The sequence below is a fragment of the Glossina fuscipes genome, unplaced genomic scaffold, assembly GCF_014805625.2.
Source record: "Glossina fuscipes isolate IAEA_lab_2018 unplaced genomic scaffold, Yale_Gfus_2 28, whole genome shotgun sequence".
NCBI lineage: Eukaryota > Metazoa > Arthropoda > Insecta > Diptera > Glossinidae > Glossina > Glossina fuscipes.
Genome location: NW_023998423.1, coordinates 9,849,266 through 9,875,674, shown reverse-complemented (window position 1 = coordinate 9,875,674; position 26,409 = coordinate 9,849,266). Strand labels below are relative to the sequence as shown.

The window sequence follows — 26,409 nt, the reverse complement described above, 5'->3', positions numbered from 1 at the left end:
CAGTTTTTCTGAATTTTCCGACTCATAGAGAGTCCATACGCGGATCATAATGAAGGAATATATGGCATTCACACTTAAGGGTTAAACGTTGTTATAAGTGATTGTTTAATATCTTCACATGAATCATAATTATTTAAATGTTTAGACATGAGTAAAAGTTCCATTTTCTAGTCCAAGCCATATGAACCCTTTTTGAATTTCACCCAAACCATTTGAAATTTTAATCCAAAGGGCCTTCTTCTTCTTCTTCTTCTTCTTTTTTTTTTTTTTTGATTTAAACACTACACTCTTGAAGAGAGCGCAAATAGTTTCTCTTTTATATATTTTAACAGTAAAATTTAAAAATAGAAAAGATATAAGAAATTTTTTATATTTAAACTATGTATTATATTACATAAAAAGATTGCAATTGCAGCAGCCAGAGAGTATCAAAATTTCATAGTAAGAAGTTCATAAAAATAATAACAAGTTTAAAATAAAATAACATACATTTTATATAAAAAACGAAATTTTAAATATATTAAAAGTTTAAGTGAAATCGCTTATATGAGTTAATTCGTTATTCTTTTTCATATTTTATACATTATTTATACAAAAAAAAAAAAACGAAAAAAAAAATTAAAAAAATTATTTACTTTACAATTACTATAAATTAAATTTTTTTTTTTTTTTTTTTTTTATAAAAAAAAGTATTTGTTCATTTGCTTGCTTTTTAAAAATATTTTTTGAGCATATGTATATATATATATATATATATTTGTTTTGTTTTTATTTATACAAAAAAACAAGAATTAAACTAATTGGCAACAGTTATTTTTGTTATTTTTAGCGTTTGTCTTTCGACTTAATTAAAACTCAGACACTCAATCTTCCTGGTTTCTAAATGAATTTAAGACTTTCTTAACCATCCAAAATGGAATTTGAACCGCGCTCAAAATCATCTAGAGTATCCTCTGAGCCGGAAGCTGTTAAATCAGATAGTTCGTCTAAACATTTTTGTTTTTTGCGCACATTCCAATGTAGACATTCGGCCAACGCATCAAACCAATCGGAAATTTGATCTTGAGCACATATACTGGGCACCGGATAAATAGAAGTGGTCACTTGCAAGCGATCGCCATGAAACAGTTCTTGAGTATTACGGCCGTCGAACGATACTTTCGATGTAGTGCGACTGTCCGGAGAAACTGAAATCTGAAAAATATATATTTCAATTTTGAAAATTTAGAAAATTTGTTATTGTGTGTTAGGAACCCACTTCAAGTTCAACGCCTGCAGGTACAACAATTGGACGAAAACTTAACGAATGCGGACAAATGGGCGTAACCAAAATGGCTGGCACTGAAGGATGGACCATAGAAGCACCGGCTGCTAAAGCATAAGCTGTACTGCCGGTCGGTGTCGATACAATTAAACCGTCACCTTGCACCGAAGTAATGTACTTTCCACCGAGAAAGAGATCAATGTTGCTAAGAAAAGAAGACGGGCCACGATCGATTACCACTTCGTTTAAGACCTGGAAGAAATATTAAGCAGATTTAGCAGATATTTTAATATGTAATTATTTTCATTTTTCAATTTCTAGCACTAAGTAAACGGAAGTTTTAGCTAACTTTCCGTTACGTTCCGTAGTGTGTTACACTAATATCCTATGAAAACTTGACGTAGTCTTTCAGTGCTCCTCTAAAAAACAAGTCTTTTGGCACTCAACAAATTATGTAAATGAGTCAAAACTTTTAGTAGGCAACGAAAAATTCTGGCCTAACAAGAGTCAACGGGTATGCGACTCCTGTCATTGTGCTTTTATGCATAACAATGTAATCTCTTTAATAGAAGCCCCGGAAAAATTCTTAGAAAATTACCATAAACTCTGATGGTGCTTGCCGTATTGTGCATTTATTTAAAGCATTTTCATGCTCGAAGGCCGATGCAGATTCGAGTTCCGTTGTTGAATCACAGTTGACGGCGTATTGCTGTTTCTGTAAATCGGAATATTTATGCTTTTCACTTTTTCTATAGATGACACAACGCAAACGACTCCGCAAAGTAAGAGCAGCGTGACCTTCCAAGACATTAGTGACTTGTTCTTGAAAATTATCGAATTGGAATGGCGTAAGAAAACCCAACGAGCCTAGATGAAAAGCCATTACCGGCGGCACCGATTGCTGAAACAATAGCGACGCATACAATAAGGTGCCGTCACCGCCCAGACAGACAATAAAATCTATACGACCCGTAAGATCATCCCGGCCATCTCTGTAGGGAAATTTCATAAATTAATTTTGGGCTTTTTATTCCTCTTCTTTATATAATTGCCTTACTTGAATGTAACCAATTTCTCTTTGATATCTTGGAATTTTTGATCTTTCTTTAATATTGGATCATTAAATACTCCCAATTCCACCCAAACAACCATATGTTTTTCTTGCACCAACCATTCGACTAATTGCACAAAAGGTGCCAGTACATCTTTATCGCCCATCTTTTTGATTACCAGGACAGCGAGTGGAGGTTTGTACCACGTCAAACGTTGACTGGCAGGATCTTGAATTTGCCTAAAAGAAAATTGAAGATTTTAAAAATAATTCCAAAAAAATCAAAAATATTCTTACATAACCATAGATGGATTCTTCATTATGCGTCCGCATGGCCCGAATTGTTGAAATGGTGAGGGGGCATTTAAACTTCTCGTACGCCTGTGAAAATATCAAAGATAAGGGATAAATTAATATCATTAGCATTAATAATCGGTCCATAAAAACTTTTTTGTCTAAAAGCAGGTTTTTTCGCGATCCCTAGTTTATTAAAGAAGACCGTTGCTTTCTACTCACTAACATTTGAAACAGAATCCATAACCAATTATACACGAATAAGCCGATTGACTTTAAACCTAACTTTCACTGAAAACGAAATCTAGTTAGACTTGACTTTGGTTATAGGATTTTTACAAGAACTTGAAATTCTACGCTTGAAGCATAACAGTTCTTGATCAGATCTATTCAATTTCATTATGAAAGCATTAAGGGCTCACTTGGTGTTTTCAGGTTAATCACTGTTGAGGAGCTTAGGAAAGAAAGGTATTCAAAATTGCCTACTACTATTTTATATTCTAGTACCTACTCACACTATAATCGGTTTTTTTTCTCAAAACTCTATTTTTGAGGTCGGTGGAAACAATTTCACCGATCTTATTGAAATTTTGTACACTGCTTCTAAATGGTGTTGACTAATTCCGGAAGGAAAGTTTTTTCTTTCTTAGATCACAGTTTATTTTACAAGGCAACACTGAAAATCGTACCTCGCTATGAACAACACTGCCCAAGTTACAATTTTCAAAATTTTTTTAAATCTTGCACTTAAATACAACTTGTACTCGTTTACTACCAAAAAAATTTTTGTTTTTTAGATTTCAGGCATAGCTACAATCACTTATCCTGTCCCTGGCGGCGTCTTTGAAAATTACGCACCAATGATTGAGTTTTCGAAAATTTTATAGAACATTGCTTAACACTACGATTGTCGGACGTTCGGCATAACAGCCTAGTTTGCCGGAACTGAGTCAATTTGACTCAAACATCAAAATTGATGATGTGAAAAAAAAAAAACTTTATTCAAAAGAGTTTATACATATATATTCCGTTTCTAAAATACATTTTTCACTTTAATTATATTTACAACGGACGGCCTTACTTTTACTTGAACTTGACAATTGAAGCATTTTAATGTCAGATTTATCTGACTTTTTCCGCCCATATTGATTAAATGTGCAGTCGGCTTCAGTTGAGAGGAATTGCTCATCGACTTTTATGTCTCTGTCAGGTTTATAAAAAGCTTGGCTTTTTACCAACATATTTTTCCCGTAATTTGTGATCTTATATGTCAATGGTATGATTCACGTCCGTCAAAGTAGATATAGGAAATATGGATTTTCGGCACTATGGGTTGGGGAGGGTAAGCAAACGACACTTGTATCAGAACATGTTATTGAAAAAGTTATTTTAATTATTCCAAACATATAGCAATAGAAAGGTAAGTGAATCAAATTGACCTGCTCCGGCAATCTCGTGTTAAATCTTGCACTTTAATGTCGTGGCTTTAAAGTTTGAAAAAAAAGTTGCTTAATTGCTCTCAAACAGACTAAATTCCTTAAGAGTTTAATTTTAGATTAATTCTGTGATAGATATAATAAGATCACTAAATTGATATATCGAAACTGTAATAGCTTCATACGTACAAAATTTTATGCATAAATTGTTTAGGTTTCACGGGCTTAGCTCAAGATTAAGCTTCAACACTCAGATATCATTTCTAATCTATCAAATAATGATTTAGAAAAAAAAAAAAACAAAGAATGATTTGGACTTTCGAATGAAATCAAAACCTTACAAGCAACGTTTCACAAAAACAAAAAGATTAATTTCAGCTTTAAACGAATCGTTGCGCACTCACCATCAAATTTTTTGTTATATATAAATTTTTAAATATAATGTCGATGATGCTGTAATCTAAATGGTACTAAAGATGACTCAGATTTTATAGTAGAAATGATGTAATGATGGAAAAGTGGAACGGGCCTACTAAGCACGGCACTTTGGATATAGGATGTTCACCGACGTGGGGTTGATGAAATCCAGATTCTTGCTTTCAACTTAAGAAGTTAGTTCATCTTTTTTCAATTCTCTTCCTCTTTCCGAAGGGAAGGGCAAAGATTCTTTTATTATTTTCCGCAAGTCCATGTCGACCGTCCTGTTAAATCTGCCTGCTCTTGATGAAAATGAAATTTTATGTTCATCACGCAGTTTGCTTATTATTGAAATTTTTATTTGCAAAATTTAGGATAGATGACTGAAATTGGACAATCATAAGTGTGAACTGAACGCCAAGGTCGAATTTAATTATGGCCGGAAATTCGAAGCAACTTGAATAATATACATGTAAATGCAAATAAACAAATCCTCCCATGTTGTCTTCAATAGGGTTTAGCTGGTATCACTCTGAACTGTATTAAGAAATCTTTATAGGTAAGAAAAGTCGCCCGATATGGAAGTAGTGCTGTGTTAATGAATATTCAAAAGTAGCTTTCTTACTAATTGATAGACATTTTGAGCATTTCATTTCACATACGTTGACTCAGCGTTTGAATGCGGTTAAGAAATTTCAAAAAGAAGGCTTATAATACTAACCACATAAGCGTCTAGAATTTATAATTGGTTGAAATCCTTTTGAGAGATTCAATATAAATCAAGAAATCATGACGGGTATACACATCTAACGCACCTTACTTTACACTTTCGTGTTAAAACAACTTTGCATATATATGTAAAAAAAAAAATAAAAATAAAAAAAAAATGAAAAATTAAATTCCAACCTTAAAATTCGCACCGAAGAATATGTCTTATCCAACATAGACACCGTAGATGTATTATCATCATTACAATGCATTTCATTAGCACTACCGCAAGAGTTGTTCAACGAGGGGTCTTCAATATTCAAATTATTTTGTTGAAACAAAGTTGCAAATTGATAGTCTTGCTTAGAGTTTGACATTTTTTATTTATTTATTTTTTTGTTGTTGTTCTTTTACGGAAAAATAGAACAATTAATAGAAGTCAATCTTGATTTTCTTTTCTCTTAATTTTATATATTTAATTAAAGTTGTTTTTTCCAGCGAAAACAACGATAAATAGCAACACGAACTTGTTAAGCGCGTTTAAATGTTGTTAAGATGATGATGATGACTATGCAATACGATTGTTATATTTTGTAGATGCGGGTACAGCCGAAGGAAGATCGAAGAAGCACACTCGAGAAACACAAAAAAAAAAACAAAAAAAATAAAAATTAAAATTTTAAAACTTAATATAGCCAAGTTATTAATGACAGCATACTTTACAACAGTGACGACGTATGCTGTTGGCACGAGCTGCTTGCTTAGTGAGTGTTTGAGACGAAGGTTATAACAATACTGCTACAATAATAATTGGTAGAAAACCTATTCTATAGAGATGTATATATGCGATGGTTTGCAGTGTTCAGATAATGTTGTTTTTTTATTTTTTTTCTTTTTTCATACAAAAAGAAAGAAGGAAAACTATAAAAAAAGCATAAGCGAGAGCAACAAGTAAATTGAGTAAAGTAGCATTTCTGAGTGAATATGTATATATATATATGTATATATGCAATTTATTCTAATGGCAATCATAACAATTTTCAGTTATGGGGGTTGTTGTGTCATATTAAGGAAAGGGACAACTTTAAGAATTAAACAAATAAAGAAACTATGTTAAGCGCGATTTTTGTAAGAAATAAAAAATACTTTAATAAACTTGTTGTACCTTCGTTCTGAGCCTATATGCACTGACTTACTAAACATTTAAGCCGATTTCTTCTGAAAATAATTAAAATGTTTATACTCATTTTCTGATTGATTTTGTTTAAATATTATATGAGTGCTCGTTAAACTAAAAAAAAAAAAGCTTCAATTCAGACTAAAGCTTTTAATCTCCTGTTTTGTTAGCTTTTAAGTACAACAACAAATTGAAAGTGTCCTGGGAACTTGAGCGGTCAGTTGTCAATCTACGAAACTTTAAAGAGTTTTTAATAAGTGTAACCAATGGATTCGGTAGATTTCATGTATTAGGTGTTTGCCAAAAATTTTGGTCAATGACTTCTACAGGTAAAAATGATAAAGAACTGGGAAAGACCAGTGTACGTAGCCGGGTTTCGACCTTTCTCTACATAAAATAATAGTTCTCCATTTAATATTATTGATTTATTCAGCATGCGCCGACGCTCAGCAGGGAGCGCTTAAAATTCTTATTGTTTAAAATTCATTACTTTTGCTTATTTGAAGATATTGCTGCCGAAGCCAACCAAGTCTACGTTATAGTGATGCTGCCCTACCATATCATAATTGTTGATTATTAAGTGGCGACACGAATTGACTGAAAATGGCATTTTTTCGCCACTTGTTACAAGAGTTGTTCGGAATACAATGTTGCAACTAGAATGGGAGTTTCTGCCACACCGAGCGTGCTCACCAGGCATGCCGCCTACTAATTTCTTGGCTGGCACACGGTGCCGGAAAGTTGAAGAAGTGCGAAAATGGGCCGGTCCGTATAAGTTCTTTCGACGTGATATTCCCATGTTGCCAAAAATGTTGTAAAAATGTTGTTACAAAATGATAGAAATTGTTTTGATTGATATATATTGTAGCAATTTTCCACAATTGCCTTTTTCAAGTGAAAAATTGATCAACATTTTTGCAAACACCTAATAATTACTTTGAACAAAATTTACTTAAAACCACTTTTTCAGATTTCAGACTTCTTTAAGTCAAAAACTACACAAGCTAGGTTGTGAAGCTTGGATATTATACAATTTTTACCGTAAAGGAGTCTCGTGAAATCTGAAATATTAAGCAATTCACGTCATAGCAAGTAGGAACCAAAGGATTCATTATTGTTATGAGAAATGCTTTTTCATCGAAACGAAGTTAAAGAACATGTTCACGTTTTCAAAGTAATATTAAAAAAGAATTGAATTTCTTATTCTTACACTTCTTATTTTATTTGTTACGATTTTCCTTTCTTAATAAACATTAATTATTTACGACGCTTTCAAGAAATATATATAGGCTCCCTTTGTTATTAAAATTTATTTACGGCAATCGCGTAATTCTTTTTATTATATAAAAAAATGCTTAATAAATCGTGTAATTCACTTATTTATTTACCCAAATTTAATTACTATCAACGATCGCAACGTATTGCTGTCAACTGTTGCTGAAGACCGAAGTGTATGACAGCGACTCCTCGAATGAAATGTGGCGGCGGAACTTTCGACTAATTAACCTGCTGCACTGTTTACTTAATATGCATTTGGAAAAGTTTTTAATAAATTACGAAAACATTCTAATTTATATCGAACAGTCCAGAAATTTTAGTCGAATATTTATTATATAGCAGAAGGTCTTTTAATAAGTCAATCAAATTAGAAAAATTGGAAATTTAAATAAATTTATCAAATTAATGGCAAAAGAGAACAAATATTTAAACTTAACATTTAAGTAAGTATATATGAAATTGTTGTTACTTTACTTTTATTGCTATGAAAATAACATATATAACGATTTAAATAATTAGTCATTATTGTATTTTTGTATATATGTACAAATGTTAAGCAAATGTCATTTTGTGATGGAGAGTTATATATATATACATATACATATATATATATATATGTATATATAGTTTCTAAAGAGCTTTTGCTTCGAGTATGTAATTAACAATAATTATTCCAAGTATATCATGTACGTTTCGTAAGCAGGAATAAAACAAGAGCGCAATTGTATTTGGTTTAGGACGAATTTAAGCTGCCCACCCTTTACTGCGGACGATAAGAATATATTTTATGGGAAACGGTCGACTAAGGATGAACCATAACATTGCATAACAAACACATAACAATTTTCACACACGTACATATAGTGCTATACATGCGCACATCAAAACAAAACGAAGGCGTATACATTAAACAGAAAATAGTTGAAGAGCAACATATTTACATGATATACCCATCCCAAAGAGGACATATAATAGCAATTTGAGAGATTTGAAGTTACCTAACTTTTGCTAATTGTTAGTGAATCCTACAGACTAATTAAAATGCTTTCTTAAGTTCATAGACGCCAGAGACAATGTTGCGGGTCAAGAATGAATAGGTACATAGTTCATTCACACCTTCATATGCTACCTAAGAATATTTATAGCTTAAGGCGGATATTGGGGAGCTTTTTTTAACAGTACGTTATCATATAAGGATACTGGAAAAGATTGGAATTGCTCTGCCATAATCAAAAATGCAAATGCACGGAATGTGTTGATAATTTACGGAATGACTTGAGCGCTGACTAAAGTGCTTATATAAGGCATAGCAAGCTAGATATGTTGTTCCTATTCAATATCGGTGGCTTCAATATCTGAATTTTGATGTCCAAATAACGAAAAATTGCTTCGCAAGGAAAATACCACGCACTGGTCTTCGATTACCTACCCGCATTTCCTTCGTAAAGTGTCGCAAGCGCATTTTTATGCATTATTAATATTTAAGACGGATAGATTCATGAAATGATTCTAAGCTTGTCTGTTCATCTTGTTTTCTTCTGCTCAACCTACAGTCTACAATTTTTGGGATATTTTGATGAAATCTGGTACAATGACGTGTTTTTGACCGAGGACGAATGCTATTAAAAATGTCTACGATGGGACCTTCTTTTCGATCATCTTTAATGAAAGGCCCTACTTTGGAAAGCCGTTATATAAATAACTGTGGGGCGATGTAGGGCATTATAGCGGTTTTACTTATTTAATTTGAAAAGTTAACCTGATATTTAAAAATGAATTGTTCCTTAAATCTAGTTTATTATATATATTATCGTAAAAGATAAATAATGTACATTTAATATACTCGATAGTACAGAGGTTAGCTCCCTCGCACGGAAACATCTTTTCACTATTATGAGATTAGTATTTTAAATATTATATTTGTTATGAGTAAAAATCAAACTAAAAAAAACTTACGGCCATGTCCCTGAACGCCTTCTTCTCGTAGTAAAAGAAAAGTAATTATTATTATTGTTACTTTGCTCTGCTTTTAAACTGGAAAATAGATCACATCCATTGTAAAAGGTTTCTTGGCTTTTCAAGTGCACTTTTTTCGCAAACTCTTTATTTAAGACATTTATGCCCGTGTCTTCAGGTGTAAAAGATTTGAAATTATTTGAATCAATTTTATATTTTTCATTTGTGCCATTAATATTTAGCCGATTATTCGAATTTATTTGTTTATATTGTTGTAATGTCGGCTCTTGTTGCCAGGTCAATTTATAATTGAAACGTTCTTCTAAACGGCTCTTATGTAATGTCGCCAAATCAATGTCAGATAAACAGGTCATATTCTTGAATTTTATTTATTTATTTTTCTTCTTCTTGCAAAAGAAATTTATCAGTTTTATTTATTAATTTATTCCTCTTTCTTGGTTGTGTTTGTATTAGATATTTTACAAAAAAAAAAAAAAAGAAAAGAAAAATATCACACGACACAAGTTGATAATTATTGCATAAATTTTAGAACTTAATGCAACATTTTTTCATATATATATATATATATATATATAGCGCTTTAATTAAAATATCCGTGCATTCAATCAACACTGGACGTATTATCATGTATTTTTAACTCGACTTGTTATGAATTCAAAAAACTTATTCTCTGTGTAAACACTGTAAAGAACGAAATCGATTGATTTGTATTTTCTAAGCCACCCCGATAGTCACTCAATAAATAATGCAATCAATTTTAATAATTGAAAAACAAAACGAAAAAAAAAAAAAAACAAGCTGCGACAACGTATTTGATTATTTATTTATAAACTAAATTACGAAACATGTTAACGCGGTTTTAATACAATATATAAAAGTAACACAGAAGAAATTTCCTAAATAACTTGTTTTTTATTTTCTTTTTGCCATTGTAAACCTCAACAAAAATATATAACCTTGATTTGCTTAAAAAGACTTTACACAACATTCCTCGACAAAGAAAGGAAAACTAAGAAAATAATAATCTGAAGAGTAGTTCGGCGAAATCAGGTCAGATATATGATGCTGAGAAAACCCAGCATTGATTTTCGTAATAAAATTTCTCACAAATCTCCATGATTAATTTTCGAGCATAACAAGGAAGAATTATATTCGGCTACAATATCACTAAGCCGATATCTCTATCAATTGCATATCGTCCAAACATCAATCGTATAATTTTTGTTAAAAAAAACTGAGTTGCGTTCAGTTTACGCTCCCCTGCGCGCTTTTGCTCCGGCCAATTTGGTCCATTTTCAATACCAACTTGCGTGCAGGAACTTCCAATGTTTCTATCAAATTTAAAGTCGATAGCTTCATTTTTGCGACCAGCAGAGTGCCAAAACCACACACCACATCGACGGACAGACATGGCTAAATCAATTTGGAATTGCACGCTGATCAAGAATATATATACTTTATAGGATTTCTGTAGCTTTCTTTTGGGTGTTACATACATTACGAAAAAAACAAAATGAGTATACGCCCGTCTTACACTGGTGGGTATAAAAATGATTTTTCGATATAAATTCGGGAGGTCATGACTGATCTTTTTCCTTTTTGAGTAGATAGTCATAGCCTATGAATCCGCTATAGTTTATGAGTAAAGAGCAAAAAATCTTATTTTTCTTTTGCTTTATTAGTATTCCAATTAATTTCCAATGTTTTTAGCAACCGCAAAATGTTTTGCCACGGACAGACAAACGCATTCTAATTAACAGGCTGGTGTTGTACGTCTTTTGACAAAATAAATATATCCCCAAACAACAATAAACATATTCTGTGTTTACAATGCTCCCTGTGGCGCGAGTTATAAGTGATTCTAACTCTTTTTTAAAATAAAACGAAAAAAAAAAGAATCAAGAATTTCTCTAATGTAGCACCGACTTTGAACTCTTCTTAGAAAACATTTCTGTGGGACAGTGGGTTCATTTTGGAAAAAGATTTCGATATATATTAGACCGAGTTATAAATAATTTCCTATACAGCTATTATTCGTATTTAGCCACCGTAGGCTCACCGAATTTTTCTTTTCTTTTCGGTTAGCCCTCTATCAACTGGTTTTTTTAACCTATGAAATGGATAGTCAAAAAGTGCATATTCGACATGTAATCCTTTGGGAATTTAAACAAAGCAACAACGCTGACGCCACAGCTGAAGAAATATGCAGCATATGCAACAATGAAGGACGGATAACCGATCGCGCAGTTGCAAATTGGTTTGTAAAATTCCGTTTTGCAGATATGGCTTTAAAAGACGGGATGTCCTGCCGACTTGACAACATTGGAGCATGCACGCCAATCAACAGGAGGTATAGCAAAAAAGTTGAATGCCTCAAAATCAGTTGTTAATTTAATATAAGTTTTTTTCATTCAGTCAAAAAAAAAACAAGATAATTGTCTGATAAAAGATTGGGAGTCACATATGACTCGAACCAATAACGATCTCTTATAATGTTTTAAGTTAAGGACGGCAGTACCTTTTTTTTGCAAAGAGAAACCCGTGAGGTTTTTCCCATTGCTAAAATTATTTTATCAGCTTCATAATTCGAAAGCTCAACTGACTTATTTGATATGTATATCCACAACGAAGGCATACCTAAAAGCATCTGTATAAGGTTCTTTTTAGCTTTGTCAAGCGGTCCTCAATATTCCTTAAAATGTATTACATTTTCTTGAAATTTATTAAAACGTAACGAAAGCAAGTAAGAAAAGGTGGACCGATCCTAGGGTCAAAATACGTCCCTTTACCAAATTTTATCAAAATGTTTCAAAAATCGCAACCTGTGACTTGAACATAAACTTACATGAACAGTCATAACACAGGCAGAGGGACAGTCAGGCTTAGCTCAATTGATTGGAATATGATTCCGAATCGATCGGTATAACAAAAGATGGCTCTATCTTAAGAGCTTCTGCGTGTTACATACGTCCACACTAACCTAATTCACCCTGTATAAAGAAGAAGAAGAAGTCACAAAACTACGTCACACGTTAATTGTATTACAATTTAATTTACTTTTGCTAGAGACTTTTTTTCAAAACGTGGATTATCGTTAGCCTTAACATGCTTATATTTCGTTATTTTTGATCTTATCTTACTGACACATACGCGTCGTTTTGCTTCTCTACAAAAAAAAAAAACAAAAAAACAAAAAGACCACAAAAAGCTTAAGAGCGCAACACACATTCAATCAAATTTAATCAATAACAACTTTTGGATTAGAAAAAAGAAAAAAAGAAATAACAAAATGCAATGCGTGCACAATAGTTTCAAAACATACCAAACTTGTTACTATCTATCTATCTATCTATACTTATATAACACGGACATTAATAATTGGGGTACAACACACGTTACAAGGTAATTACATGTACGCAAATGCGTACATATATATGTATATGGAAGTCATTTCTTGATTAAATAAATTGGTCAGTTTCTTTTTTATTTTCATTTTTTTCAAATACATATGAATGTATGTATGTACATGATGTATTGGAATTTTTGTTATTATTATTATTATTATTATTGTTGTTGTTTTTTGTTATTCTCATTCAGCAGTTATGTAATTTAACTACAAGCATAACTAAGAATGTGAGCCATATGTCATTTATTATTGTAATTATAGAATCGGTATCTAATAACAGGTAAACTCATAAAACTTTTCAGAGACGTATGAAGCATATCGCATTTATGATCTTTAAAGTTTTTATTACAATATATATAAAAATTAATGCGATCGTTTCGCTTTATTCGCTGCGATTTAGAAGAAAATTACTTAGGAGCATTTATAATAAGTTGATCAAGTTTCCACGACAAGTTGTTTACCCCCAATGATGGCGTGGTTGTTTATAATTCATAGCGCTGACGGTCCTTCTTTGATCTTTGATCTTTTGTTTTTCTTTTTTTCTGTATATGTATGCGTTCATGTCTTTATAAAGGCTGCTTGAGGAAATTGTGTAACCAAGTAACAATTTTGAATTGAGTAACTTACGCCTACCAAATGTATGGATCCTTCTTTGAAAAATTATAATGTGTTTCAAAGTGGTCTTACAAGCCATGGACAACTTATTTGCAATAGGTGCCTTTCCAAGATCCTAATTCATAACATTTAGTAGTCTGGACCTGGAACTATTGTGGAAAATTTTTCCATTTACTATTTCGGAGTTACGAACATATTCATAATTTGAAGTAGCGGTGCATAGTAAGCACTACACACATAATTATTAAATTCTGTTGCTAAGTGTGACTTGGAAAAACACTCTTCCCGCAACATTTGACCGTTTTTCAATAGAGTAAAATATGTTCTTTCAATTATGAACGAGTCTTGCCCTGCACAAGTAAATTTCAAAAAGGTCTGTTCAACGTCGAAGTAGCCAAAGTGAAAAAAAAAAAAACAAATTATTTTAAAGGATTGGATTAGATTTAAATTTGTCTTTCTATTTATAAAATCGAAAATTATTTCCCAGATAGCGCATAATATATGTCAGCGTCCCTTTTGGGAAATCCACTTAACTAGGTTCGTTGTTGCTTTGTTGTTGAAGAAACCGTGATTTAATATCAAGCTAGAAAACGGGAGTAATTCGCATGCAATGAACTTGCACTTCTTAATAGATGTTGGTGGATGGATTAAAATCGAAAAAGGACTTCGCAACCTTTATACTCGTCATCACCCAGGACAGTAGAGCAGATAGGCGAGCATTAATATTTGGATTATCTACTTCTAGCTTGTAGAAAGTATACATTTTACAAGCTATGAATGCAATTGATTTTCTTAACGGGTTTAAGTATGTCCCTCATTCCATCTGTCATCTATTACTTGAACCTCTCATAGCTGCAAAAACTGGTGTCTAAGATCGAAGTTCCCGCACATATGTTCTAAATTAACTTTAGAAATTGATCTTAAAGTTGTGCACACCTTCAAAAGCTTTTAACATTGTTTAAAGCGGTCCCGGCGATTAGAACTAACATATGCAAAGGCTATACCTCTCGTATTCTTATTTATATTTCAGATATAAGTGAGCCGATTATAATTAATAGAGAAATACTTTTTATTATACTTTGGATGAACTAAACGAGGAAATGTGAAGAGCAACCATTTGCTTTGGCGGAGAAATCGAAATAATTTCTTATTTCAACCATCGGTTCTACTAATTAAATGTGGCCCCTCTTCATCTCATCATCTGTGTGCAGAAATCACAAAATGCTTGCATAACAAGCACTGTTGCCTTAAAAAGTTAAAAAATCATTTCCGAAACGTAATAAACAAATTGGAAAACTATTATGAAGATGATCCTCAGAAGAATATGCTACAAGATAAAATCATTTACCCAACTAGCAGGAGGATTGCTTCAATATTTGCGCTTTGCGTACGTTCGAGTCGACTCGAGTTCGAGTCCCATGCACAAACATTTGGCCAAGGAATAGCCCCGTGGACCAGTATGAACTCTTTAAACTTTTGATCTTAAAAAATATGCTAATAAAGTTCAAATACTTCTTAACGCTTTTTCGTAAAAGATCTCTAAATAGAGATAAGCAATTTTCCTTCATGTAGTCTATTTTTCAAGATATCGATGACATACACCTATGTCTATCATTAAGATGGGAACCTGAGATTTGGCGTAGACATCCCTCGATCGATTAAGAATGTGAGGTTAGAAACTGGGCTTTGATCTGTCTACTCTGAAAACCTACTCGCAGAAGGTTCACGATCAGCTTCATGTTCAGTCCAAAAATTTTTCTTCTTTGTTTATTAATACGATAACATTTCAATTCCAATTTATTTTACATTTATTTTAGCAAACATTAACTAATTTTTTCCTCACCTCAGCGAAAATAAATTAGAAATAAATTGGATTTAAAGTCATGTCATCAGTTGTGACCGTATTAGTATACCGATCCAGACAATTTTTAGTTTGAATATGCGGATGGATTTGACGAATATTTATATATAAGGGTTTTCCGAGGTCGTCGTAGTTTGTGCGGGCATGCATCCCGGTTCTTAATCGATTAAGAAATGTTTGTGTCTCACTTCAAGATTATGGGTCAAAATGACCCACAATGACAAAAATAAATATTGATAAACATCGTAAAACTTCGATAGTGCCAGTGTTAAAGTAGTCGCGCTTGATGACGACTCCCCAGACTTCATTGTACTGATAAGTTAACATTACTTAGTAAGTCGAAGATAGTCGTAGGAAGATTTCTAAATTAACTACATATCCTGAAATCTTTATGCCAAGATTAAAGTTAAACAGCCAAAGCGACCGATTAAATATTTTTTATAGAAAATATATTTTCTTTCTTATAAGATTGTAAGATTTAACGCGAAGACATGAATTGAATTTGCAGAAGCTCTTGCTATGCTTATAAAAGACAAAATATTTCTTCGATTTTGAAAATACAGAACTTTACCGCGCCACCTTGTCAATATGAATTGAATGTAGTTTATACAGAATCTTTCGATTTTTCCTAAAATGATAATAATATTATTGTTTTTTTTTTTTTGTTTTTTATTAAACTTTTATAACTCGAAGTTTGAAAATGTTTAACGGAATTCATAGACATATGAAAAGTATCTGTTGAAAACGTGTTTGCCAACAGCTAATAACACCACATTAATTTAGGTTAACTTCAAAATTAACACTATAACCAACTTAAAAAAGACGCGGCACTTATAAAGCTTTTTTTTTTATATTATATATGTATGTACGTATGATTTTTCATTTTAAATAAACAACACGTCATTAAAATCGAGCAAAATTTTTCTTCAAATTTTAACACACAAGCACGTAACCGCCAAAAAAGAAACAAATGTACATAGACTCGCATTTGAAGAAAATCAGAAAAAAAAAAAAAATACAAAAAAAAAACTAACCAGTTTCGTATAAAAAATGTAAAACACCCGCGTTACACTAAAAATTCATACACTCTTGGTCACACAAATGCCGTTAACAGCGCACAAGAAGAAAATTAAAACAAAAAAATAAATAAATAAAAGGTTTGCAGCACTATACCCCCTACCAACACGTTAAAGCGTCAAAGACTTACTAAATGATTTTTTTGTTAAATTTTAAAAATAAAGGTTTTCTGTACTTTTTCGTTACAAATTTACGTAGAGGTGGTAAACAAAGAGAGCAAAAAAAAAAAAAAAAAAAAAAAACAAAATCTGAAAACAATTTTAAACAGACAACAGCATTTAGTTTCTCAATAGCATACACGAGCACTTTAACAACTTTAAGAAAACTTTTAACGGCCTTTACAATATAGTTAGTGCACTCGCAGTAACATGAATTTTTTCACTCTTTGAGATCATTTTAATTGCACAATACAAAAAACCGAATAAAATATTCAAAGGGAGCAAAATACAAAAAGGGAGAGCGAGAGGGAGAGAAGGGGAGAGAGAGAAAGAGAGAAGGAGAGAGAAGAGAGAGAGAGAGAGAGAGAAAGAGAGAAAGAGAGAGAAAGACTATAAAAAATAAATTCAGTACAAGTACAAATTTTAATCATTTTTCAACATTCTGAATACAAGAGAAGTCAGCCCAAAAACCGTCTTAACGGTATAATATTCTTTATTGCTTATAAGCATGGCATGCTCCCAGCTATGAACCCTTATAAGGAATATCGCTTCAATTCCGGCCTACAATATCACAAGAAAAGTGTTAATCGAAGCATAAGAAATTTTTCATTCTATCTCCGTCATCTAGGTAGCTCAATATGTAAGATTGGTATACAATCATCTGGAATTTGTATTCCGCTGACGAGAATGCGATTGCAGTTGTTTTCATAGTGATGCAAAATGACGGGAATCCTATAGGATTTAAACTTTAAAATCAATTGTTCTTCAACACATTCTACTCCACTTGTGGCACAGGGTATATTAAGTTAGTGCGGACGTATATAACACGCATGGCTTATGATAAACGCATCTTTTATTATACCGATCGAGTCGGAATCATAACCTGAATTGATCTGAGCCTATCTGTTCGTTTGTCCCTCTGATTTCTATCCTGTCTAAAATTGTTTCGAGTACACCCGAATGTAGACTCTGGTGCGGCCAAACTAGAAAATGTCATCTATATCATGTGAATCTATATAAAAGTACCCGCGGAATAAGCAACAAAAATTCGTACTTTTCTCTCGGGAACTATTTTTAGCGGTCTTTTAAAATTTGGTATGTTAGCGAAAAGTGAGAACACCAGTGAGTATGGACGACACCGCAAACGAATTAGTAAAGGAGAAGCATAGTTTCATCAGAGACCGAATTTCATTATTTTCGTTATAAGATCCAAGCATCAACATAGTATCTCTAAAAATAAAGTACTTGTGCCTTTTGATAAAATGGAATTTTTTTAAAAGAAAATTTTTATGAAGCCTAATAATCAAAATACACATCAACGCCATCTATAGTCTTTTGTCATTTATCGAATATCACGGTAAAAACTTTCCGGTTTAAAGGCGAAATAACCATCGACCCATGTTCACACGTCTTCAGTTTCTGTGAGCCGCTAACCTGCTAAATATGACTGCATCCATCTGAATAAGTTATCGGGACTGTCTAGGTCTGAAAACATCCCAGCCTACGGTGAAAATTACTTCTTCGAATGTCTTTGCGGGAGACGCAAGGACGCAAACTTTTATCGTTTTTGCCACTACAATTTTTTGCCCAAAATCTCGCAAATCAATTTCTGTATCGTAGCTTGCTGATCTTCATTCCAAGTCAACGAGATGAAAATTTTTTCCATACAATGACTTTTCAGAATAGTGCGTTATATGTGAAGTGGTCGAAAAAGCGAACCGATCCGAACCATTTTCAATGGCGTTCGTCCTTGGGTCAAAACACAATACTGGATTCAATTTCATCAAAATGTCTCAAAAATTGCGACCTGTAGCTTGAACACAAAATTTACATGGGCAGATCTCAGACTGGCAGACAAGCTTAGATCAAATCAGATTATGATTCTAAATTGATCGGTATAATAGAAGGTGGATCCACCTTAAGCCCTTCTGCATATTACATACAACTGCGCTAACTTAATTTACCCTGTACCTAAAGTGGTGTAGGGTATAAAAATCGCTGTACCCCTGTTACAAATTCACAAACCAACCGCATTTTTTTTTCCTTGAAGAAGGTAAACAAATCGAAACATCCACCTGGGAAACAACTTTCTTGACTTGTTACTTAAAAACAATGACAGATAAGGCAACGAAAATTTAAAGTATATTTTATAGGTGACCCTATAATACCATAATGAAAGAAATTAATTGGCTACGCGCACCCAATATTAATAGTGTATCGAAATCTGTTTTATTTGCCAAAAATTTTTAGTTTTGTAATTTATATTTTACAATAAGTTTATCTTTGTTTGGTATATTTTTGATCAATGAAATGAATTTTGTTTGTTAAAAACGAATAACAAATAAAAAAATTATAGTCGGTCGTGACAGAAACTTTTATACCCATCACTGTTATCCGAAAAAAGACAAAAAGAGGAAAAGAACTACATTTTCATGCTCGATAATATAGAGTGGGCGCAGATAATTCTTCTATTTTTAAAATAGGCGAGGGGATGTTGTGAGCGTGTTCTACGAAAAGTTTAGGTCCCTCCCAAATTCCTTTGCAAGTTTGTTGGCGATATATTTATTTTGGCTAATGGGAAAACGTTCCCAAACCACAAATACTACGCAGTTTCGCAGACAGACAAATGGACAGGCGAGCATAGATATGCTTAGCTACAGTCCGAATTTGAAACTGGCCAAGAATTTGTATACTTTATGGGGTTTCTGAAGCTTATTTCCGTGCATTATAAAGGTATTGAAAAAGCGATCAAATTTTAATCCACTATAATATTGAGTAGGCGTGATCTATTTTTTCCAGACTCATTTTTCATTCCGTTTGAAAAACGGACAAGTTCTCAATTGACGTAGCGCTATGAGGTTGTCCTTCGATCGATTCGGCCTATTTTCGATACCAACTTACGTGCAAGAACTTTTAATGTTGCTGCCAAATTTGAAGTCGATAGCTCCATTTCACAGCCAGGAGAATGTTTACAACAGACATTATAAGGACAAACAGACACACAAACGGACAGATGGACCGGCAGACTTAAAACGATTTAGAAGAATATATACGCTTTGCGGGGTCTCTGATGCTTCCTTGTGGGCGTTGCAAAAGTTTTGACAATTATACTTCAGCGATGGATACAAAAATTTACTAAAAACCGAGCAAGCAACACCCACTTTCTGGTCATAACTGGCTAATTTTGCACCATAGGAATTTTACTCTCTTGAAGTCGGGATAACTCATCTTCGCTCGAAAGTAAGTAATTTTCGGCATTTACTATTATGATATTATAGAAATTATGGAAGGATGCCTTCCTCTTTTGAATTGGATAAATTCTCACGAAATTACATCAAAATCGAGCCAAAACAATGGAATTATAGCAAATATCTAAAACTTGCGACGATTTCGATTCAGTAATTTTGAACTTGCTCTTCGCCTTTCGGGAGACCGGAATTGTTTTGCACACGGCTTTTTTGTAGTAAAGATGATATGACTTCTTCTTAGCACTGCACGAGAGGCGTTCAGTAATACAATTATTATGAAAAGTTGTATACTCCAAGAACCTTTTGTAAATTATTTCAACTCTTTATCGAAATAATTGTCGTAATATTGTAATTGCATTGTGCACTTTTTTAAGAAAATCACTTTCTCGGATCAACGAGTCAACAAATCGAATTCGATTGGAAGCCACTAATTCACAAACTATTCACAAGAAACTTTGAGCCGCGTGAAAGTGGCTTTTCGGTCTCTATTTCTTTGAAGACTACATTGGATAACCTCTCTTTGAAGAGCGCTATTATTGGAGCTTGTTCATTTGAACAACTTCTCGTTTCAGTAGTGTTAAACAACGCACAAAACAACACAGCAAATAACCCAATTATTGTATAGTAGATTTAGTTATGCAATGCTTTCAAAAAATTCCGATTTTCAATGATCCCCACAGGCAGAGCAGTGGTTTAACACCTCTCCGCTATTTATTTTACAAAGGGTCCCTTGAAGTTGTTAGTCAAAGTGCACAAAACTTGGCCTAATCGAGTACTTCTATGCAGGGTCGTAGTAATCATTTGATTGATATTTCATTTACAATTCCATTACATCGAATACATTTGCAATAAAAGAATTCTTTCAATATTTTTTCCTTTAAAAGATATCATATAATATAGATATATATATAGTGTATAGTGGTTCGACAAATATTCAGCCCAACGAACAACAAAAACTAAAGAAACTTAACTTCTCTACTTTATCCATATTGAGATACGAAAACCAAAGGATCGGGATGTATTTGAATCTCTTAATCAGTTAATACATATACATATTTATGTTTTTCTATATATTCACGTAGATTGGTCGTTATGATAATAGTGTCTTGATAAGATTATGAAGATGAAGAGAATAATAAAGTGAATTTGCACTACGGTTTTCTTTACCTTATAGAGTTTTCAATGGAGTAGCTAGGAGAGGATATTCGTCGAGCAAATGAAAGCTAACTCTACCTTGCAAATAACTCTCATACAACGGCTGACGATGAGTATTGAAACCATATACAATTTCACGTCCTTCTGTTTGAACCTTCATTTACTAGCTAACCATTTTAGGGTATAATTACCTCTTAATTGGACCAACAGGGGTTAATGACACCTTTTCTGCTTTGGAAGAGTTTTCACAAAGGCAAGCAAAACAAAAGGTGACAAAGCGAGTAAATTTAAATTGATTTACTATCTCATGTTGATTGAAAGGCATATACACTTTATATGCGGGGATTACAAAGATAATGACGACGTTAGTACATGTTCATTGTTCGACAATGGGTGTAATGATGCAATAAAATACACAGGTGCAAACATAAACGCGTGGAAGATGCAAAATAATTGTGCAAAAAAAAGAAAGAAAAGAAAAATGAATAGTTTTGGTCGAAACTTATAAACGCGTATCAATATATTGCACTGTATACAGCTCTTCAGATTTTGTGAAGTTTCATCTCATGCCTGTGCTTGTCAAATGCACATTTGGTCTACGGCCCCATAGACAACATGACTCAAGTTTCATGTTTCAGTAGAAGTCAGGCGCATAATTATTTATATATAATACACACATTCATAGTTTGTACTACATCCCAGTGTTACAGTGTCTGTGTGCGGATAAATATGCAAACGAAAACATTTGAGCTTATTATAAAACGGGTCAATGCATCTTTAACTACTTGAGAGAGCCGCAAGTAAGGAGAAAGCAGAAGATCGATTCTAAAATTACTTAAGATTGTAAACATTTAACTTTTGTACGCTCTACGCTTTTTCAATCTTTCTCTCATCATCATTTCAAAGTTAGCTGACATTTGCAAATGGCTCACGCTTTGAGATCATAACAACAAAATGTGAAGGTCTTGGATTCAATATTACTGAAATTTGCTTAGTTTCATTCGTCAGTGAATGAATTTTATTTTCAATAGATATTTCGCTGATAAGAAAATGGTTTTACAAGCAAAACGTGTGATCACGTGTGTGCATGCGACAAAACTGATAACACTTTACATTTGTAAATAAAAATGTAAAAAAAAAAAAAGTAAATATTCTCGCACTTACCACCATTCCCTCATTGCTTCCATATTGGGCGAACTGCCGGGCTCCCCCAATCCAGGAGCCGATGAGGCACTTCCACCAGCATTTAAACGATTAACATTTAAATAATCAGAAGCGATGTTAATAGGGCATTTCAATGCCGACGACGTATTCACATTTGTATTCTCATTGTGCAAGCCTTTTTTGTGATTGGAGTTTGACATTATTTTTCGATCGCAATAGTTCCGATTTGCGTAAAAACAATGCAATTAATAAAATAACTCAACTTCGAAGAGTTGAAAATGAAAACTATTCGGAAATTTCTCATTTAATTAATAATAGACAACTTTCTGAATAAAGTACGAAAGCGATTTAAGATGATTGTCAATAGGTGTATGTATTAAAAATGACCAAAACAAACAAGTACACACACTTAACAAAATAACCGATTGGGCAAGTTACAAATTGCTTACGAACACACTCTCCAAAATTCATATCATGTGAAAAACTTTAAATTGCTGATTGATATTAGTGTTTTTGGCTGATCTGCTCGTTTGGCCTAGGTCATATAGTAAACAAAAAGAATGTCTACTTTTAGCTGCCGCGACTATTAATATTTTACTAATAAATGTTGTAATAGCACCGTCCGGTTTTCGCTTATTTATTTAAATCCTCTATTTTTCCTGCTTTTTTGTGATAAACAAATCAGGAAAATGTTTCTATACACGATTTTTTTTTTTTTTTTTTACATTTGAAAGGAACATAAAAGTAGACATAAGCCAGCTGTTTTAAAGAGTTGCCAATTTAAAATTTATATAATTGTAAAACAAGTTACTATACACTAAAATGTAAGGTGCAACAAGAAAAAGAGAGATAGAAAACAGAAAGTAAAAGCAACATGTGCAAGCATCAAAATAATTGAACATAATCCAGTATTTGGCAACAACAAAACTAGCTTTGATGTAAGATATGAAATTGGTGTTGACACTAGAAATAATTAATTCAAAAGCTTTCCATGCGATTCGTTTTTATACAATATCTTGCGAAATGTTTTTTTTTTCGATAAGACAAACATCTCTGTTTTCTAATAATTGCTAAGTGATGCCCAGTCCACTAAGTACGTTAAATTTAATATTTGAAAATAATGGGTTAATAGGTAACTTAAAAGCATCAGCAAGAGAAATGATTTATAGGTTTTCGTCTTTTTTTAAACAAATTCTATTTTTCCGTTTATATATCTAATAAATTTACATGAGCAAGCAAAATATTCTAGTCGTACATATATATATATATATGTATATATATGAAACTAGCACATATATACAAAGGAATATATGAATATATAAAAAAGAGAAAACCACAAAACAATAAAATTATCATATAAGTAAAGAGTGAAACAAATGAAAATGTTAAGTCACATGCAAGGAATAAACGGACAAACAATTACCATCTTGCTTATAGAGTTTTATCTTTTCTTTTAAAAGTATTGATATACCTTATACTTAGTAATTTGTAGTTTTTTTTTTTTTTTTTTTTGCTTACCGAAATTGATTCCTTTTTTCTATTAAATCTTGCACCCGAGTGCGTCTTAGAGGAACCGGGGATGCACCAGGTGATGGTTGCTCTTGTTGTTGGGACTCTGCTACCATAGTGCGGGCCAACATTAAATCTTTTTCATCCATTTCGTCAGACTTTTATTTTTTATATTGATATTTCAGAATAGATTTTAAATATATTTTTATGTAAATATTTGTAGTAAAACTTTTCCATTCTATTCATTCACACATTTTAGAGATCAATATTTATATAAGAACCGCACAACATTCAATTTCTCGTATACGACGCATACAACCGTTCACGTTTAGAGTTAAAAACCAAATAAGATTTAAACAATTTAGAACAAGTAACAAAAGAAAGAAAAAACATACATACACAGAAAAGTACAACAATAAAATATATAGAAAACATTTGAAAACAAAAAAAAAAAAAGAAAAAAATTTGCGTACTTTTGAGTTATTGTTGTACACAGCATTATTAATATTACCGAAATTAAAAAAAAAAAAAAATCTATCAGAAAGAAGAAGGGATAAAATCAGGAAATAATAATTTATAATTCATGATCATCACCTCAATATTTAGCGTATGTTTGTGCGGTTGTGTGAATTTATAGCATATAATCAAAGTGTTGGTCATTTAAAGCTATAATAAGTAAGTAATAATGAACGAAACTTTTTCCAGTTTTAGGGGAAATCATATTGTATATGAAAAGGCACTTAGATGTATGTGTTTATGTGCATGAGCTTGTGATCTCTTTACTATGCTGTGTACAAAATTTAAACAAATTTTTTGTCTGAATTATAAGTTTATAACAAAAAAAAAAAAAAAACAAACTTGTTAAGCCACATACTGTTAATAAAAAAATCACCTTAACCAAAATATATATTTATAAAGGGTGTCCCAAAAAAAAACTTTACTCACTCCAACAATTACGCTCAGAAAATTTTGCAATATGCAAGCACCATTCAAGGTTCTAAGTCGTTCCATATCCGAACGCACTTTAGTCTAAAAAGTTATGAATTATTTTCAATTGGAGGCTGCTGCTCAGCTCCTGTACGTGAGGATCCCTTTCAACGGAAATTTACCGAACGAAGGACAAGCGTTGCAGTTGTTTAAAGAGTACGAAAAATTACTCGAAATAATTGCACATTCGTATTGTCAGCGACAAGGTCAACTTTTGTCTTTCGTTATTTCTCCTATCGAAACGAATATTGATTGCATCGACGTAACAATATTTTTCTGGGAGACCCTGTATATAAGCAATGTGGTTTTAAAAAATTTTTTTAAATTATAATGAATTCAACAATATTGCGCTTGACATAGTAGGCGTGGTTTTTAACCTTGCTTGAAAAAAATTAGAAAGCATTTGATTTAAAAATTTTTCTTTTTCATAATCTAATCACTATAGCACTTCACATAATCCTTTAGTCAGACAATAATTTTGTTATCCAACATCGCGAGTCATAGATATGCTAGATTTGGCAGACTGGTTGCAACGCTATTGAAAAAACGTAGATCAATTGTGGTCAAAATATCAATCACCCTGTTCGACTCACAGCTAAAAATTTAACTGCAGGTTCTTTCTGCAAAAGGCGTCATTTTAAACGAACTGAACATTTGACAAGTGAAAAGCAGGACGTTTTCAGGTGCATTCATTATACATCCTGTGGGGATATTTGCTGGCAATGCGTGAGCATGGTCACGATTTAAAAAAGCAAAAATTAATCTGAAATAAACAACGCATTATAAACAACGAAACTCCGCGTTACTGGGATTCCTAAGCAAGCTAAGAAGAAGTAGTCGAGCAGTCTCTCCCATCGCAATGACCGTTAATTTTACTTGATTTTTGAGCCATATTTTCGAAAATATTTTTGTTTCAAACGTTATAGTGAATCGATTTCGCATTTCGGATATGCTTTCTCCATTCCTACGAGTTCATTTCAAATCAGCAAGTGCTAAACTTTGACAATAAAACTTCGTAATATTGCCAGAACCTTCCGGGGAGTGATCCCTCACTAAGCTTAATCTCTAGAATCAAGCATTAGCATTCGCTCATATCGTTCGCAGCAGCAGAATTTTCAGGACTCTAGAATGTTATTTTATGCGATTTATTTCGAAGTCTCTGGTAAGTATAAAAACAATTAATAATAATTATTGATAAATAAAGACAATTCTTATTACAATTAAAGTAATAACCTGGAGATAAATCTACATTTAAATGAAAACAATTCTTATTACAATTAAAGTTATAACCTAGAGATAAATAAACCTAGAGATAAATCTAAAGACAAATAAAAATAATTCTTATTGCAATTAATGTGATAACATAGAGTTAAATAAACCTAGAGATAAATCCAGAGATAAATAAAAACAATTCTTATTACAATCAAAGTAATAACCTAGACATAAATAAATCTAGAGATAAATCTAGAGACAAATAAAAACAATTCTTATTACAATTAAAGTTATAACCTAGAGATAAATAAACCTAGAGATAAATCTAGAGATAAATAAAAACAACGCTTATTACAATCAAATTGATCACCTAGAGTTAAATAAACCTAGAGATAAACCTAGAGATAAATAAAAA

At 32.3% G+C, this 26,409-nt stretch overlaps 1 protein-coding gene across 5 annotated transcripts; it reads right to left on the bottom strand.

The window, feature by feature from the left end:
• Window positions 1–753: 753 nt before the first annotated feature.
• On the bottom strand, window positions 754–22,972 carry LOC119636344 (NAD kinase). 5 transcript variants are annotated; one of them, XM_038031650.1, is made up of 7 exons: window positions 5,889–6,028; window positions 5,369–5,803; window positions 2,613–2,696; window positions 2,322–2,555; window positions 1,863–2,256; window positions 1,259–1,516; window positions 754–1,194 (listed from the first exon to the last, which is right to left on the bottom strand). In XM_038031650.1, the coding sequence occupies exons 2-7, from the start codon at window positions 5,545–5,547 to the stop codon at window positions 901–903; spliced, it is 1,443 nt and encodes a 480-aa protein (XP_037887578.1). In that variant the 5' UTR covers window positions 5,548–5,803; window positions 5,889–6,028; the 3' UTR covers window positions 754–900. The 5 variants fall into 5 exon arrangements, with proteins under 5 accessions (XP_037887578.1, XP_037887577.1, XP_037887576.1 ...); XM_038031649.1 differs by lacking the exons at window positions 5,369–5,803; window positions 5,889–6,028 and adding an exon at window positions 22,287–22,972; XM_038031648.1 differs by lacking the exons at window positions 5,369–5,803; window positions 5,889–6,028 and adding an exon at window positions 9,582–10,015.
• Window positions 22,973–26,409: the final 3,437 nt, after the last annotated feature.